Raw genomic sequence first — 16,234 nt, 5'->3', positions numbered from 1 at the left:
TCTTCCACTGGTAGATTGTCTACCTGATAATATACTGTTGCGAATCAGAATTTTTATTCCGGGCGACAGAAAAGTTAAGATAAATCTAGAACATCATACATCGAATATTAAATAGGTAACGCAGTTTGAGTGACAGTTTGTACATTTAACGGGCAACGAAGTGCACGGGATCAGCTAGTATTATATATTATTGTAATTTTGTATGGTAAACATTAAAATTCGTATACTGCAAGTGCGATTGGAAATATATATATATTACAACCATTTTTTAGATAATTTTATCCTCTACAATTTTTGTTTGAGACTTTTTATTGTACAAACAGTATAAAGCGAGATATTAACGCAAAGGCTACTTGTTTTTAGCGAAAAAAATCATATTTCATTAAAAGTGTACACATTGTTGGCCTTATAACAGAATAACTATCAACTTGACGTGAAAATGTCATAAGACTATTTTTGTAGATAATTACCTTCTCAACAATTTGTATCTAAAACTTTTTTTGGTACGACCAATAACAAAACGAAATATTAAAAAATGGCCAATTCCGTGACCTTTGACCTCGAATAACCTTTAACGCGTACATGATATCGAGGTCGACTTTTTACACATTATTTACAACAATGTAATAAAGATGTGTACTAAAATTCAGCTAGGTGGGAATTTTTTCGAGCTGAAAACCTAATTTGACTGGAGTATTATACTCTTCCTTAATAATGTGTAATGTAGGGCGTAAGGCGTAAGGCCACGTTACCTAGATTGTAAGACTGTGAAGACATAAGAAAATGTGACACTAGCCACTAGGGTCAGCGACGAGTTTAATAATGATCTATCAAGACCATTTAGCCTAAACACAATTAGAACATATTTCAACTGTATTTAGAATTAACACGTCATAGCAAATTATATGTATAGCCGATATAGGCACTCAATGTAAGTGCATAGTGCATACTACCTAGTTTTAGAAACTAAAAAATATTTTATAAATTAACAAAATATTCTAGTCTATAATACAATTTTTATAATATTTAATTAATAATACATACAAGATAAAACACATAACTTATGATAACTAGATAGTGGATGTATTAGATTATGTATACGCCATAGCCCATAGGTATCTAAACAAAATATTTATAATATAAATAAAATATCTAATGCAATAAACGCCTGTATTAGGTATTTAATTTTACATTGGATTAATACTTCAATCTAAATCGATGTCATTGGATAAGTTTATAACTATTATTATTCATGTGGCTTTGCTTTATTAACAAATCACGATCGTGATATTTATATAATTATATTTGAAAGTTTTTTTGGTTTCAATAGTTAAGTGTAAATCATCAACACTGTTTGACAGTTTCCTATGATTTAACCAAAGGACAGACGTCAAACGTAATAATGCCACAGCAGTAGTGGCCTTCATCAATGAACCTGGAAAAGCACATCTAAAAACCTTGTTATTATTCTCTTCGTTGCACAGGTTTAACTGCTTAAGGTTAATGTTAAACAAATATAAAAACGTATTTATTTTAGCGTTTTTAAAGGTGATTTAATAGTAAAAAGTATTTTAGTACAATTTACCGAATAGTAACAAATGTGTGCATAATTATACCTAAGAAGGTATACCTATACCATATACCGGTATTTTTTAAAGACAACCAACCCAGTGTCTATCGTGATTAATATCCATGCCTTATTTTGTAATTATCAATTATAATATGTCATTACATTTTCAAAATAACTAACATATAATGTTCTAAAATTTAAAATAGGTACACTGATCTCAATGAAATTATATTGTTTTATTTAAGTGAGAGTAGTGTAGTTTGATTTTGTACTGAATGCACCGGGTGTTGTTGTTCTTGTTATTGTTGTTGTTGTAGTTGTGATGTTCAACGATTTTACCAAGACATCAGGTGAAGATCCTAATTGTACCAAAATCAAAAAATACGTAGCTATGGTACCTATTATCTGAAATTATAATATTTAAAATTTAACAGAATTCGTTCTTATAATATAATAGTGGTAAGACTTATGCTGACATACCGATACAAACATTTCAAAGTCCAAGCAAATAAAACCATAAATAACAAACTCTATTTTATGATCCAACATCTCCAAAATGAATAGTTGTACCTATACAAATAAAAAAAGGTGGGTAAGTGGATGTCGCTCTACTGTACAGTAGGTTACAAGTGGGTCACTGTATAATGGATAGTATTAAATTTGAATTCAATGATATAATATCACTGTATAAGAAAAACGATTCTGAGCGGAGACGGTATGTCAGTCTAGGTATAAGGTATCTTATATACTTATCTATGGTATTAAAAAAAAAATTGACCAATAATAGGTATAATAAATTCCAAATTAATCATATCACAATATACATTAGGTACTTATAACGCGTTATAAATCAATAACAAATCGTGGTACTATCATTATAGATATATAATAGTATACTTTAGAAGTTTCAATAATATAAAATCACAACAAAATAACTAAAATAGTTATTTCCAGGGTTTTTAATATGTGATTTCGTCCAAATTTGAGCTTAAAATGACTATAAAAATAAATTGTGCTTATGTATTTTTTTAGACTTTTTGGTAACAGAATTAACTACTTAGGTGGAATCTTGTTTTACATTTTTAATCCTTAGATATAAAAATTGAACATTTTATAAATTTTTAACTACGAAATAATTATTAAATTTCAAATTTGATAAATTTTGTCAAAATTCGATCTTTAAATGCTTATAAAAAAAAATTGTGCCTATGTATTTTTAATATTTTTAAACTGCTATTGTAAAAATATATCAGGAGCCTTGTATTAAATTTTTACACTTTTTGGCAGAACAGATAAAACTTTATTGATATTTATAGAAAAAATACTAAAAAAATTTAAAACTGACCATGTAAACAATTAACCGTAAACAGCTCAAAAAGTGTCAAATTATTTTCAAAATTTCATCGTATATAGAAAATACTAATATAAACATTCAGTGAAATTTTCTAGTATCTACAGTCATTCGTTTTTTAATTACAACAAAATAAGAAAATCGTTACATGAGAAATCGAGTGAATATCAAATATTGTAAAAATATGAATTTCAAACGATCATAAAAATTTAATTTGACTTTCTTATAGATATTTTTTGTTTCATAAAGGTAGATAATCTTATAAGGAATCTTGTATTACTTTTTAAAATCTTAGATTTAGATTTATATTTTAGATTTTCAGTCAAAATTTCATGTATCCACGGTCATTTTTTTTAAAGTTAGACCAAAAACCAAATTCAATTTTGTGAAAAATCGATTTTGCGTAAAAATTTCCGTTTTTCTTTAATTTTTCTTTGGTTTTTCTTGACGCTTTTGAAAATTATTGGGAATTTTAAATTTTGACCTCCCCAATGCACCAACGATATTTACTTTCCAATTGAACAAGATACTGAAGTTGAAAATCGAAGCATTATTTCGACTACTTATCGTGTACACAGAGACAAATCATTGTAAAATCAATACATTCATCGTTCCACTCAGAATCTAAAAGTATTAATTTTACTTCTAAGTAAAAATGCCTTGTAATTTTTTTTTTAACTCAAAGCAATAAAAATCTCATTTTGGTTGGATTATAATTTATAACTTATAATAGTAATATACTTTATTGAATAACATTGTATACCAAAATATATAGGACCAAACCATTTTGTCAACAGTTTGACTCTTTTATTTAAATTTATTTGGTATTAGATTAATCATTTATACGACGTTTATTGTAGATTAAATATCTTAATTATATATATTTATCTACAATTATATGATATTTTTTAATTTCAATGATTGATAAAAAATATTTTCTATATGTGGACATTATCGTATTGATAAATTTATATTTCAGGCCAACCGGTGGTTGACTTGAAAACGCTAATTATAAATATAATTAGCGTTACACATAATTAGTTTTACATAGTAAGTACTTAGTTTACATAGCGTTTTACATAATTACTGCAGAATGCAGAAAAAGTATTTAATATAATATTATGTATTATAATTTTCGATATAACATACCTTTCTTTTTGTGAGGTTTACTTGATGATATTCGTTAATTTTCTTTTGAAATGTAATACTAATGATATTCGCCTAAACAGTAGATGAATATTAATATAATTTTCAATTAAATAGCAATCTATGAACAAATCAATATTTTCATTAGATTTATGTCCAATGAATAATAGACAAATAAATATTTCATTCGTTTGTATTTAAAATAAAATATAAAAAGACCGGCTAAACAGCTATAGGTGTAAATGTGTAATAGTTTATGGTTAATTTACACGCTCGTAGATCGCAGTTTGTGTATCTATACATATTTGTATATTGTTTGATGGTTCCGTCGTATATATTGTAGATAGTCGTCAATTTTTATTCATAATATAATATAATATGTAATTTTCATGTGGGAATTTATTTTAGCGAGTAATTAATTAATTTAGGTCTTGCCAATGAAGCAATATGTATTGAGGCGACGTTATATTTTATTATTTAACACCGCCGCAGTCGCAGGTACGAATTATGCCGCTGTTGACGTGAAACTCAGCAGGATCGTAGGTGCGATGGTTGTACGCGTATGAAGCGACAACTGTAACACGGGCTAGGTGTTTTATTTTATGATTGTTGTTATACCATTAAAAGTGTTTCCGACCAAAAACTGTATAATATCTGTATCCGAGTTTTATTGTAATTTTTTGACGCCATTACCTTTTAAGAGGAACCACTTAGGGACATAATATATATGTACCTTGAGTCGGAGAGGTTTTTCTAAACTAAATTGCGTAGCGGTATACGAAATCTCGAATAATTCTGTTTTAGAAGAAACGATCGTCAAACTAACAAGCGTCAAGCGTATATCATCGTACCTCGTTAAAGTAATTCTAAAAGCGCTAATCCAATTGTCTTTGCAGGTGAGAAACATTACGAGACGATCATAGGTTAGAGAGTAACTCTTTTAATCCTAAGGGTTCCAGAATGTGAGGATTTGGTTGATTTGTTATTTAAGGTATGTTTCAATATTTAATATTATGGATTTTTTTGTTTTTTTTTTTTTGAAATTAATTTTATTTAACACATGCACGTCACACGTTGCATTCTATAACAGTCTCCGGAACGAGTAACACAATTATCAATGCGATTAAACCATGTCTATAGCAATACTGTAATCCGGTGCCAAGATTAATTTGTATTGCTCCTCTGCCTCACGAATAAATCTGTATTCTTATATAGGTCCACATTTTGGGGGAGGGGGTAGTAATAGATATACTTTTTATTGTGGAGGGTGGAGTAAAACTCATATATGGCCTTCTACATAATACAGCTATATTATATTGGTTATGAGTACCTACTATTAGAATATCTATATATTAAATATTAATTATTATTATAGGTGCCTATATACCCTAACCTATAGAGAGAGAAAGATCTGGTTCACCTATTATTTTAGAATGTTTAGTATTTATTAGCCCAAAAAAAATTCTATGAAGATATTTTGTGTATTATATTGACAGTAGTGCCTAATAATAAAAATAAATTGTATGTAAATTGTATGGTACTAACTTATTGATTGTAGGTACATATTTGTACGTATGCTCTAATTTAAGAGTCTGTACTATATTATAGTAAACGCTGTACTCCTCTTATTTTCTTGTATTTTTGCGTTAATTTTGGTTTAAATGTATTGATTATATATAGTTACAGGTTATACGCAACTTCATTACGTACATGGTACATTATTCACATAAAAATGGCTTCAAACAAAATGATTGGTACCAGTATATAATATATACTGTTCTATAGTAAATCAATAATTAATAATTCATATTAATATATTAATACCTAATCGTTTGTGCGTGCTGCGTAGGTACCTACACTAAATAATAAACCAAATACCATATGGATTGTAGTTGTGCAAAACAACGCGTTTCGCGTCCTAATATATCCTAATAAAGTCGTTCGGGCCAACCCGACCTATATACGCCGTCTGGTTGCATTATGTTATCATAATATATTTTTATGGTTAGGTACCTGTTCGACGGTTGTATGGCAAGCGTCAATGATGAAGTACATCTGCAGCGTGCGTATCAGAGATTCGTAAAGAAAGTACAGCGTGATTCGGATGGTGTTCGCGCCGTCGGACATGAGCGTGTTAAACGCGGAGAGCATCATGAACGTGATGCCAAACACGTTGCCCACGATGTTGATGAACAATTGCGTTTGGAACGCTCTCGTCAGCGTTGTGCAAACGTCGCATATGTCCAGGTACGCGAGTCGTGCGGTAGGCACGGAGAATCCCGACAGAAACGATGCCGAAACCGAGCTGAGTGCATCCATTATCTGGACATTCAGTTTGTACAACACTCTGAAAAGACAATAACGTTAAACTATTATATTGTATGGGTATAGCGTGTTCAGGTGTTCTGTTTAGAATGCCAGCTTTCGCCCACGCAGTTACGAAATTATACTAGGTATATGACTTAGGTATATGGGTTTAGTAATTCTAAGCCTGTGTGCATATTACTATTTACTACTATATTATTTACTTACGGGTTAATAGGTACTATTGATAAGATAAATTGAAAAGATTTATTAAATTCTAATGGTATTAAATAACAGATCAAATGCGCCCACTGTCCTTGTTATAAGTGGTACCTCGGACGCAAGTAACCTGTCGTGTTTATCGATATCACTGTATCGGTATTATAGACAAGTCTGCAGGGCATAAACGCGTTAAAAAGTTAAAGTTAAATTTAATTTTCATTAGCTTAATTTTTAACTTAATTGATTTTTATTGATAAAAACTTAATAAACAATGTATTACCTTTAATCAAACTCAAGTTACGATAATATATAAATAATTAAATAATAAATACAATAACATTATTATTGATGATGCGTATTGCATGAAAATGTACTTTTTATTATTTTAAATCATATTGTTAGCTATAATATAAATATTTAAAAAAAAATAAAAACTTAACCTTAGTTAATAAGTTAATTGTAAGTTTCCATAACTGAGTTAAAAAAAAATTATAGGATAACTATTGACTTTAAACTTTTTAAAATGTTTACTATTAACTTAACTTATCTCAATTAAAAATTATCATTAACTTGCCCAGGCTTGATTATAGGAATATTACTTTTGTCCTCAATACAGTGGTTTTTATATTATTATCATAGCGCAGTTGACAGATAGATCAAAATAACAATACGAAATATGAATAAGACTAATATACAGCCACGTTGTTATGAAATATGAATAACTAAAAAGTTTCATATAACTGAAATAAAATTATTGGAATGACAAAAATAAAACCGAGGAAATCTGCTGTTGAGTAGGTATATGTTTCTAGTACTCTATGTCTCTATTGTAATTTGTAAACTATAATCGCGTAGCTTACTGTAATAGAAATGTTAAATTATAATTCAATAATTAACCGCCTAATAATTGTATAGGTACAATGAAAAAAGATTCTGAGCGCAGATAGTCCGTCAGCTTATATTTCTAAGGTTATTTTATGATATAATATTTAAATATTGTTATATAATTTAAGTAATGGTGGAATGTTCAATTTGTTGCGATCATTATTTAATAGGTTATTTTGTTGAAATTCAACTCATAAAAGTCTATGTGGCTTTGCTATACATTTTTTAAAATTTCTGGTAGGTATTAAATTTGTTTTGTATCTATATGAGAGAATATTGTATTGATTTATGATTATAACGTTATATTTTACAAAAAACAATTACAATTTGTAAACGTAATTATAACGGAAAGTGATAAAAAAAAATAATTAAATACCGCAAAACGTAATTTATAGAATATCATTAACCGAAAAATAACGCAAAACATAATTTATAAAATATCATTGAACGAAAAATAACGCAAAACGAAATATTTTAAAATCTATTTATTTAAAAGGTTTTGTAGAAACATTTATTTCATGAAAACAATCTAAGAATTGATTACCACCTACCTATATCATATTCCGTATCCGGGCCATAACCTTTAGTTGTTTAACGCATGAGTTGTTATTTTTTAATTTAATACGTATTAGATTAAATAACGATAAACGAAAAACTTGTATAATGTTTTAATTCTGTATAACGATAAACGTAAAACTTGGATAACGTTTTAATTGTAAATAACATAAAACTGAATTTTTTCATATGCAAGCCCTGGCCATGGGTGTTGAAATTAAAAATGCTAGGAAATTTTAACTACGAAATGATATACGTATTTTCGTAAATTTATGAATTGTGTTAAATTTTGAACATAAACGCTTGTACAATAAAATGTTGACTGTGAAGTATTTTTGATAATTTTTAATTGTTGCAAGAAAAATTATTAGAAACTTCATTTTATAATATATTAAAGCATATTTAATACAAAACAAAAATAAAATATATTATATTATCACACATTCACGCATAAATAAAAAAAAATCTAAAAATAGTAAGAAGTTTTAAATGTGCACACAATGGGCCAATTAAAAATTACATTATGTCTATCAAACAATAATATGAACATTTTGAGAAAATATGATGTCTCAAGAGACTTTTTAAATAAAAACAAAAAAAATAAAATAGTATTATTTATGACGAACCGCGGTTGTTCATAATTGTTTTTTAGATTCTGAGTAGAGTTTATTGTGTTTTTTTTTTAAAATTTAGAAAATTGGATCTAGTTTGTACTTTGAAAGAGTTAAACGTAAAAATTACCTGTACCTACTTAATACTTTTCTAAATTAGAAAAAAACAGGAATTTCCACGTGAAACTATAGTTTTCAGCTAAATTGAAATTGTTTTATTTTTGTGTTAATTCAAATATTAATAAATGTAGACTCATCCCAAATTCTCAAGACAAAAATCGATTAGATTATGTAGATTTCGGGATGGATGACTTTTAAAATTGATGTTTTGTATACCTGTAAATATAGGTAGATATTTATAGTCGTTTTATTAGGAATGCAAAAACCGTTCGCAGAGTAGCTGGTCAACTCTAAATGATCTGACGTTATAATAGACAATAATTATTAATTATATGATAATTTCCCTATGAAGTTTGAACAGCAAAAACCACAAATAATATTACATTATAGTATACTTTACAGACGGGATCGTGATGGGACATACCTAATACCTATATATAAAAAAAAAAATCCTAAACCGTTCACGTCAGTAAGTATATTATATTATGTTATATTGTAATACACTTGTTATTTTCTCTCTACAGTCTACAGTGGCGTAGAATATTTTTGGGGGTGGGCTATAGTAGATAGAAACTAGCAAGTGATCTATTACTTAAATACTACTATCTACTATATATTTAACAGTTTCTATAAATTTATTAGTATTTGTTATTTTTCAAAAGGCTATGAAATATTATAAATTATAATAGTATCTAACAAAATATATTGTTGTTCTATTTAAAAAGATTGTAATTTCGGTCGGGAGGGGGACTGTAGCGCCATTGACAGTCTACACAACCATAAAACAAATGTTTAGAAGAATATTACATGAGTAAAAATGTATGTATGAATTTATTTCTTGAGTGACTGTCACGCATATTATTTACGTATTGCTTAGTTATAATTTTCTGTTGGAAAGTATTATAATTTAATGTTTATATTATACAAAATACGAACAAAAATACTAGGTATAGAAGGTATAATATATGTACAGAATTAGGGCCTTGTTCAGAGTTATAAAACTTTAGACACAAATCAGTAGGTTTTATTAGGTATCATTATAAAAATCCTATATTTCTATTTCCTGTATTTACTATAGGTACATATATTTTATAATATCACAGAACAAAAAATGAACATTTTATATGGATGTATAACGTTTTATCTCTTATACTTTTGGGTAGTAGTTATGTGTACTATTATCATTATACTAAGCCGTTTTTCTTTAAATTAATATTGTATGCCTACAACAGTCCAGATACTATTACTACGTACTTATGAAGGATTGCAATCAAAGAACTCAAGCAGGCACCCATTAAAAAAAAAAATTCTCTTTTTCATTTAAATAAACAAACATAACAAAATATAAATGATAATATTATAAAACTAATGTAAAAAAAAGTATAAGTAAATAAACTAAAATTTTATCGATGCAAAATATTGCAGTACGATAGATAGCAGAAGGTACGCGCCAATAAATGAATACTTATTAGCGTATAACGCTATTCACTGAAGTATATTGTATTATCTAAGGATAAGTTCAGAAAAATTAATATAAACATTATTTCCAAAAGACATTGAAACATTTATTCTGAAATTAATATTTGTTGTACTTACATGGTTTTAGTTGTATAATTAGTTATAAGTTGTAAGATTATGTGGTCGTCATAATTTGATAGTAAAAGTAAACATTTAATTTTTATAAAACGTATAAAGAAAACTTCCGGAATGGATCATTTTATGGAAAAAAAATCACTAACTAAAATTGAAAATGTATTTGCAAACGTTAGGTTATACAATATCTACCTATCATATCGTGATCCATTATACACACATTATAATATTACTCGTCACCTTTATGCGGTAGGCGTGGCGTGGGGGGGTGGGGGTCGGTGGTGGTTTGACGGGCACAGAAGGTCGTCGTGCGTGATAGTGACTGACGGAGAGCTGACAGACGGCGGCAAAGTCCTCGAGACAACTTGTATTGTAATATAAACTTAATATAATATATAAATGTTATCGTCTGCGGTGACTGGTTTCCTTTTTTTCCGTTTGTCTCGTCCGGTGAATTTGCCGTAGACTTATCCCGTACGGTGGCGACGATAATAATAATAATAATAATAGGTAATATGACATAATGGGTGTGACTCGGCAGTCATCCGCTCAAGGCCCTAAATCGCTACCGTCGCGCTTTTCACACGGCGAACCGATTCACCGCCCAAACAGATTTTGTCTGAAAGACTGTGCACGGCACAGACGGTGCGTCGCGTGCGACTACGTCATCGGCGCCTATTGTGCGTGCGCGTCGAGACGACCCTTCGTGATGGTGTCGTAAACGGCGCGAAAGAGGTTGCGGCGAGTGACATCATTATCGTTTATTATAGTTTTATAATTTATTATTGTTCCTCGGCGGCTCGGAAGGCCGCACACGAAACGCTCGCGAGTCGCGGCACGCTTTTGCCCGTCCGCTTCAGTGCCGGTCGGCTGCGCGCTGCGTATATATAACGCCGGACACTGCATGATCCACAACACTCGCACGCTTCCGACCGTTTAAGTGACAACCACCGTCGCCGTCGTCTTCGTCGTTCGCTCAATCGCCTTCCAACGTACGCACACGTCCACGACCCGGCCGGGCATACGGTACGACGTTCCACGACAGCCGTCCATCTCGTCCACGTGACGGCCGAACCGGACGCGTCCCGCCAATCGCCGACAAGCGCACGCCGCGCCACCGCGTGTCCACCACGATGATGACCGCTGAGGTAACGATCGCATTCTATTAACGACACATAGTTTTTACGTGATGCCAAGCCGTTACAGGCCACGCGTTGACTTCGGGCTCACGGCCACGTCGTGTGTCGTGAAGTGTCGTGTCCAAGAGAGGAGGTCGACCCGACGCTGCTGGAGATCGCGGTTAGTGAGTGTTGATACCGTGATTACAACGGTCGGTCGGAATACGATAAAATGGCACATGACACGACACGACAGACGACGTACCTATATGAACCAGGCTATAAAATCGCCTACGATGCATTACGTAGTTATAGTCGACTCTGGGTAACTCAAAGTCGTGTGTATGTAATATTAAAAACAATTATTTTTTAAATAGATTACAATATATTAAAGAATTAGATAAAGATACAAAATTACGATTATATTCTTATACTTTAATTTTTAATTTTTTTTAAAAGAATATCGGTCATAGGTACGGTTTTTGTTTTTATTTATTTAATATATTCTTATCAACTATATTATTCTCTATATAATAATATAATTGAGTGATTTAAATAAATCTTCAATACCATCATTGCTTTCAATATATTTACATAATTTTTCTTAATTTATTTCACCATTCACTTCTTGTAAGTCTTAAACTTCATTACTCTTTTTCAATAATTTAAAAAAAAAAAATCATTTTTTCTCGATAGGGATAATTTTTCCAGTTTTATTTTTTTTAGCCGTAATAACACATTTAACACATGGCATAAGGATAAACAGTTGAATAAACAGACGACAAAGAACTAAAACGTAATTTAATTGTAAATGGTTGGATTTTACGAATCAGATAAAAAGATAAAATAATATAATATGCGCTGAACTAATCTACATAGGAAAATTCGAAATATCGAAAACTTGCCCGATCGATTTTCGAGTTAATAAGATTATTTAAACATTATAAAAGTGATGCGGGAATTTGAATTTTTCGTGTTACTGAGATTCGACATATCTATATTATAATCAACGCAGTTCGATAAATTGGTATCTTTATGTCACGATTATAATACACATTACACGTACTACCTTTACACAACCACACAGGAACAGTGGTCAACTTAAGAACTACAGACACCTCCAACCTTTTGAATTTTATTACTGAATCTCAGTATTATTAAGTAGATACTACTACACTCCTTTCATGAAAAGTGTTCGCACACAGAGCAATCCGTTAGGTTAGGTTACCGGTTGTAAATATGATAATTTATTTGGGTACATCGGATCACTGCAGGTGGATATTATCATTGCACATATACTGTACACCACTTGTGGTGTGTGTTTAACAGTTTCTTTTTTGATGTTTCTTAATTATTATAATCTCTAAAACAATACGTTAAAAATGTTTAAAAATTAATATTTTTAATTTCATTGTTATAATATAATGTTATAATTGTAACGGTCAACGAATGTTGGTTATTATTTTGGTTGTTGACACAATAAATGTTAAAATGTATTTTATATTACCTACTTATTAATTATTAATTAAACGTTAAAAATATTCATTTCCAAACGCAGTTTTTTTTTTAAAACTTTTTAATGTAAGTTATTTTGGTTAATCGTATTGGGGCTATTAATTAAGGGTAAAAAATTAAAGAAATTTCTAATCACGTGACGTGGGGTCATACAAAATGGTGTATAGAAAAGTGTAATCAAAAAGAACTATAAATAAGAAAATCAATAAATGTATCGTAGATTCGTCATAATTTTATCTTTTTTTGTATTTGAAACTAGAAAGAGTAAAACTTAAAGGAATCGAAGCACATGAATTTTTCATACGATTTAGACCAATAAGCAGTGGTAAATTAATAACTACATATTTCGGAATGTCCGATTTTTATTTTCTAAATATGTATGCATTCTTTAACAAAATATCTAGGCTTTTTAGAAAGTCGATTTTCAATTTGAAATTTCAAAGGACATTAAAATTATAATATTATTTTTAAAAATCCCATAAAATAATTTCATTACATTTGTATTAATTTTGGAGAGACATCTAATTTTAAATCAAAAAATTCCTAAAGAGGTCTAGAATTTTATAAATTCAACTGTTTTTTCGAAATTTTACAATCGAACTTCAGGAAGTATGTTTAAATTACAATCACTTTTAGTAATTTTTATAATAATATATTATATTTTTGCTCAGAAACACACACTTATGTTCATTTACTACTTACACATTTACATAGCCCAAATGTACATGTCATATGGATTGCCTAAATATTACTCCTTAAATCATGATACGCTCCAGCCATCCTAATTTATAGTTCGTATTGGATTTTTGTAAGAACTAAGAAAAGGGTAAATGGATTTGCTTTTACTGCAATATCAAAATTATGCCAGATTAAGTCATTTATGACTTGAGTTTATAAAATATTAATTTAGATTTTGTGTTATAGATTAACTTTTTATTTATTTATATTTTATTCTATAATTTATAGTAATTCTTTAGGTAATTCAGGTTACGTTAAGCGTTTAATTTTAGGTTATTATTTATTATTGAGAATTATATTTTATATATTATAATATTTTTTATTGTCAAATATAGGTATAATGTTGATACATTTGTAATATTACCCTTTTCCATATAAATGAGTTTGGAAATATATACCTAAATAAATAGATTTATGTTTGTTTCAGAAATTAATTATTGTGGGATGTCTATTGAGATTGTGTGTTTGCCAGCAATATGAACAGTCAGGAGGACAAGGAAGTTATTCATCTCAGAATGGAAAATATGGTGCATCTGCTTCTACAGGAAGATCGACAGCATCCGGAAGACCAAATGGTGGTTCTAGCGTAAATGGTTATAGTCCTGCATCCGGCAGTCTTGGCCAAGGTCAAGGCGGAAAGGGTAGCTATGGGAATGGTTTCAATGGAAACTCAAGAAATCCCGGAAGTCAAAATGCAGGTGCCATAAATTGTGGCCCCAATGATAATAACGGTGGATATGGTGGATCAAACAATGGTTTTGGAGGATATGGAAGTGGATCCAGTGGTTTTAATGGTGGTGGAAATTATGGGGGAGGAAGTAATGGCTTTGGAAGCAGTGGCGGGTATGGTAATAAAGATTTAGGAGCTAATGGAGAATTTGGAAGCGGAGGTTCAGGAGGTGGTGGAGGATATGGAAGTGGGGGTTTTGGTGGAAGCGGAGGTTCAGGAGGTGGTGGAGGATATGGAAGTGGGGGTTTTGGTGGTAGTGGAGGTTCAGGAGGTGGTGGAGGATATGGAAGTGGGGGTTTTGGTGGTAGTGGAGGTTCAGGAGGTGCTGGAGGATATGGAAATGGTGGTTTTGGTGGTAATGGTGGTTCGAGTGGAGCTGGAGGATATGGAAATGGAGGTTTTGGTGGTAGTAGTGGTTTGGGTGGATCTGGAGGATATGGTAATGGAGGTTTTGGTAGTAGTGGTGGTGGTGGTGGTGGAGGATATGGAAATGGAGGTAATAGTGGCAGAGGAAATGGAGGTACGGGAAGTAGTGGAGGTTATGGGAATGGCGGTCTAGGGGGCAGTGGAGGATATGGAAATGGAGGTTCAGGAAGTAGTGGAGGATATGGTAACGGAGGTTTAGGTGGTAATAGTGGATATGGAGGTAGTGGTTTAGGAGGTAATAATGGAAATTTTGGAACCAATGGTGGAAATTTTAATCCAAATCAAAATGCTCCTCCAGCCGCTAAAGTTAGTTTCAATAGCTTTTTTGGAAAATCCGGACGAAATGGTCGAGGACAATTCGGTGGGCCGAATGAAGCTAGTTCTCGAGGATCTAACAACTATGGCAGTCAAAATGGTGGAGGTTCTGGTTCTTACGGTGGCCAAAACAATGGAGGTTTTGGCTCTTATGGCGGTCAAAACGGTGGTGGTTCTGGGTCTTACAGTGGTCAAACCAGTGGAGGTTCTGGTTCATACAGTGGTCAAAATAGTGGAGGATTTGGCTCTCATGGGGGAGGTTCTTCTCCGTATGGTGCACAAAATGGTATTGGTTCCAGTTTACATGGCAACAGTTTTGGATCTGGGCAATACGGAGAATCGGATTTTTCCGGATCTGGACAGAATAGTGGTTTTGGAAAAAGTTCTCCAGGAGGATTTTCATCAGAATCTGCTGGCCAAGGATCTAATGGATATTGATACCTTGAAATTGTAATTTTAAATTATTATTTATTTATTAAATTATTATTTTTGTAAACTTATCTTATGCGTTAAAATTAAATGTGTGTATTATTTATAAATATTGATTTAAAATTTAAGTTGTTTTTTAGTGAAAACTTCCTTAAAAAAAATATTAGATCGTCATATTTCATAGTCTATAATTAAGTTGTTTAATGGTAGGTACCTATTTGTATATAATATTGTACTCTAATATCCACTATTTCTTTGGGCAAGTTTCAAAAATTAAGATTTTCAAGAAGAAAAATTTGATACGTATTGACAGGAAATAGTTACGTACCGACAGTGTTCGGATTAGATAAGTATTTTTTTATCTAGATAAAAAAAAGATACAATTTTTTTAAATGTGTTTTAAATTTAGGTATATTTTAGTTGGGGCACTAGGAACATATATATAATAATAATGATATAATAAAAACAATTACATTATTTATAAACCATAAACTTGGTTTGAGAATCTGTATAAATATTTAAAATGCGTTTGTATAATTTCGCGATTTTATCATTAAAAAATGTATCTAGATGAATTTATTTAGATTATAGTAAAACCTTGTTTTT

The 16,234-nt window shown here is 30.6% G+C and overlaps 2 protein-coding genes across 2 annotated transcripts; one reads left to right on the top strand and one right to left on the bottom strand.

The window, feature by feature from the left end:
- Window positions 1-1,326: 1,326 nt before the first annotated feature.
- LOC100571929 lies at window positions 1,327-6,412 on the bottom strand. Its single transcript, XM_029485656.1, has 4 exons — window positions 6,081-6,412; window positions 4,071-4,142; window positions 2,051-2,140; window positions 1,327-1,975 (listed from the first exon to the last, which is right to left on the bottom strand). Exons 1-4 carry the CDS (start codon window positions 6,384-6,386, stop codon window positions 1,811-1,813), a joined length of 633 nt encoding a protein of 210 aa, XP_029341516.1. The 5' UTR covers window positions 6,387-6,412; the 3' UTR covers window positions 1,327-1,810.
- A 4,725-nt stretch (window positions 6,413-11,137) lies between these two features.
- Window positions 11,138-15,986, top strand: LOC100164841 (glycine-rich cell wall structural protein-like). Its single transcript, XM_029488317.1, has 2 exons — window positions 11,138-11,505; window positions 14,156-15,986. Exons 1-2 carry the CDS (start codon window positions 11,491-11,493, stop codon window positions 15,635-15,637), a joined length of 1,497 nt encoding a protein of 498 aa, XP_029344177.1. The 5' UTR covers window positions 11,138-11,490; the 3' UTR covers window positions 15,638-15,986.
- Window positions 15,987-16,234: the final 248 nt, after the last annotated feature.

This window comes from Acyrthosiphon pisum, chromosome X, assembly GCF_005508785.2.
Source record: "Acyrthosiphon pisum isolate AL4f chromosome X, pea_aphid_22Mar2018_4r6ur, whole genome shotgun sequence".
Classification (NCBI taxonomy): Eukaryota; Metazoa; Arthropoda; class Insecta; order Hemiptera; family Aphididae; genus Acyrthosiphon; species Acyrthosiphon pisum.
Note: the sequence above shows the minus strand (reverse complement) of the source record. Positions and strands in the feature narration are given on the sequence as shown.

What these genes read in the sequence shown, in the direction of transcription:
- LOC100571929 (XM_029485656.1), bottom strand. Translation starts at nt 6,386, where the DNA reads ATGGATGCACTCAGCTCGGTTTCGGCATCGTTTCTGTCGGGATTCTCC. An exon ending in GCCATACAACCGTCGAACAG is followed by an intron (nt 4,143 to 6,080) that starts GTACCTAACCAT and finishes TCTACTGTTTAG; the next exon opens with GCGAATATCATTAGTATTAC. An exon ending in ACTTTGAAATGTTTGTATCG is followed by an intron (nt 1,976 to 2,050) that starts GTATGTCAGCAT and finishes TTATAATTTCAG; the next exon opens with ATAATAGGTACCATAGCTAC.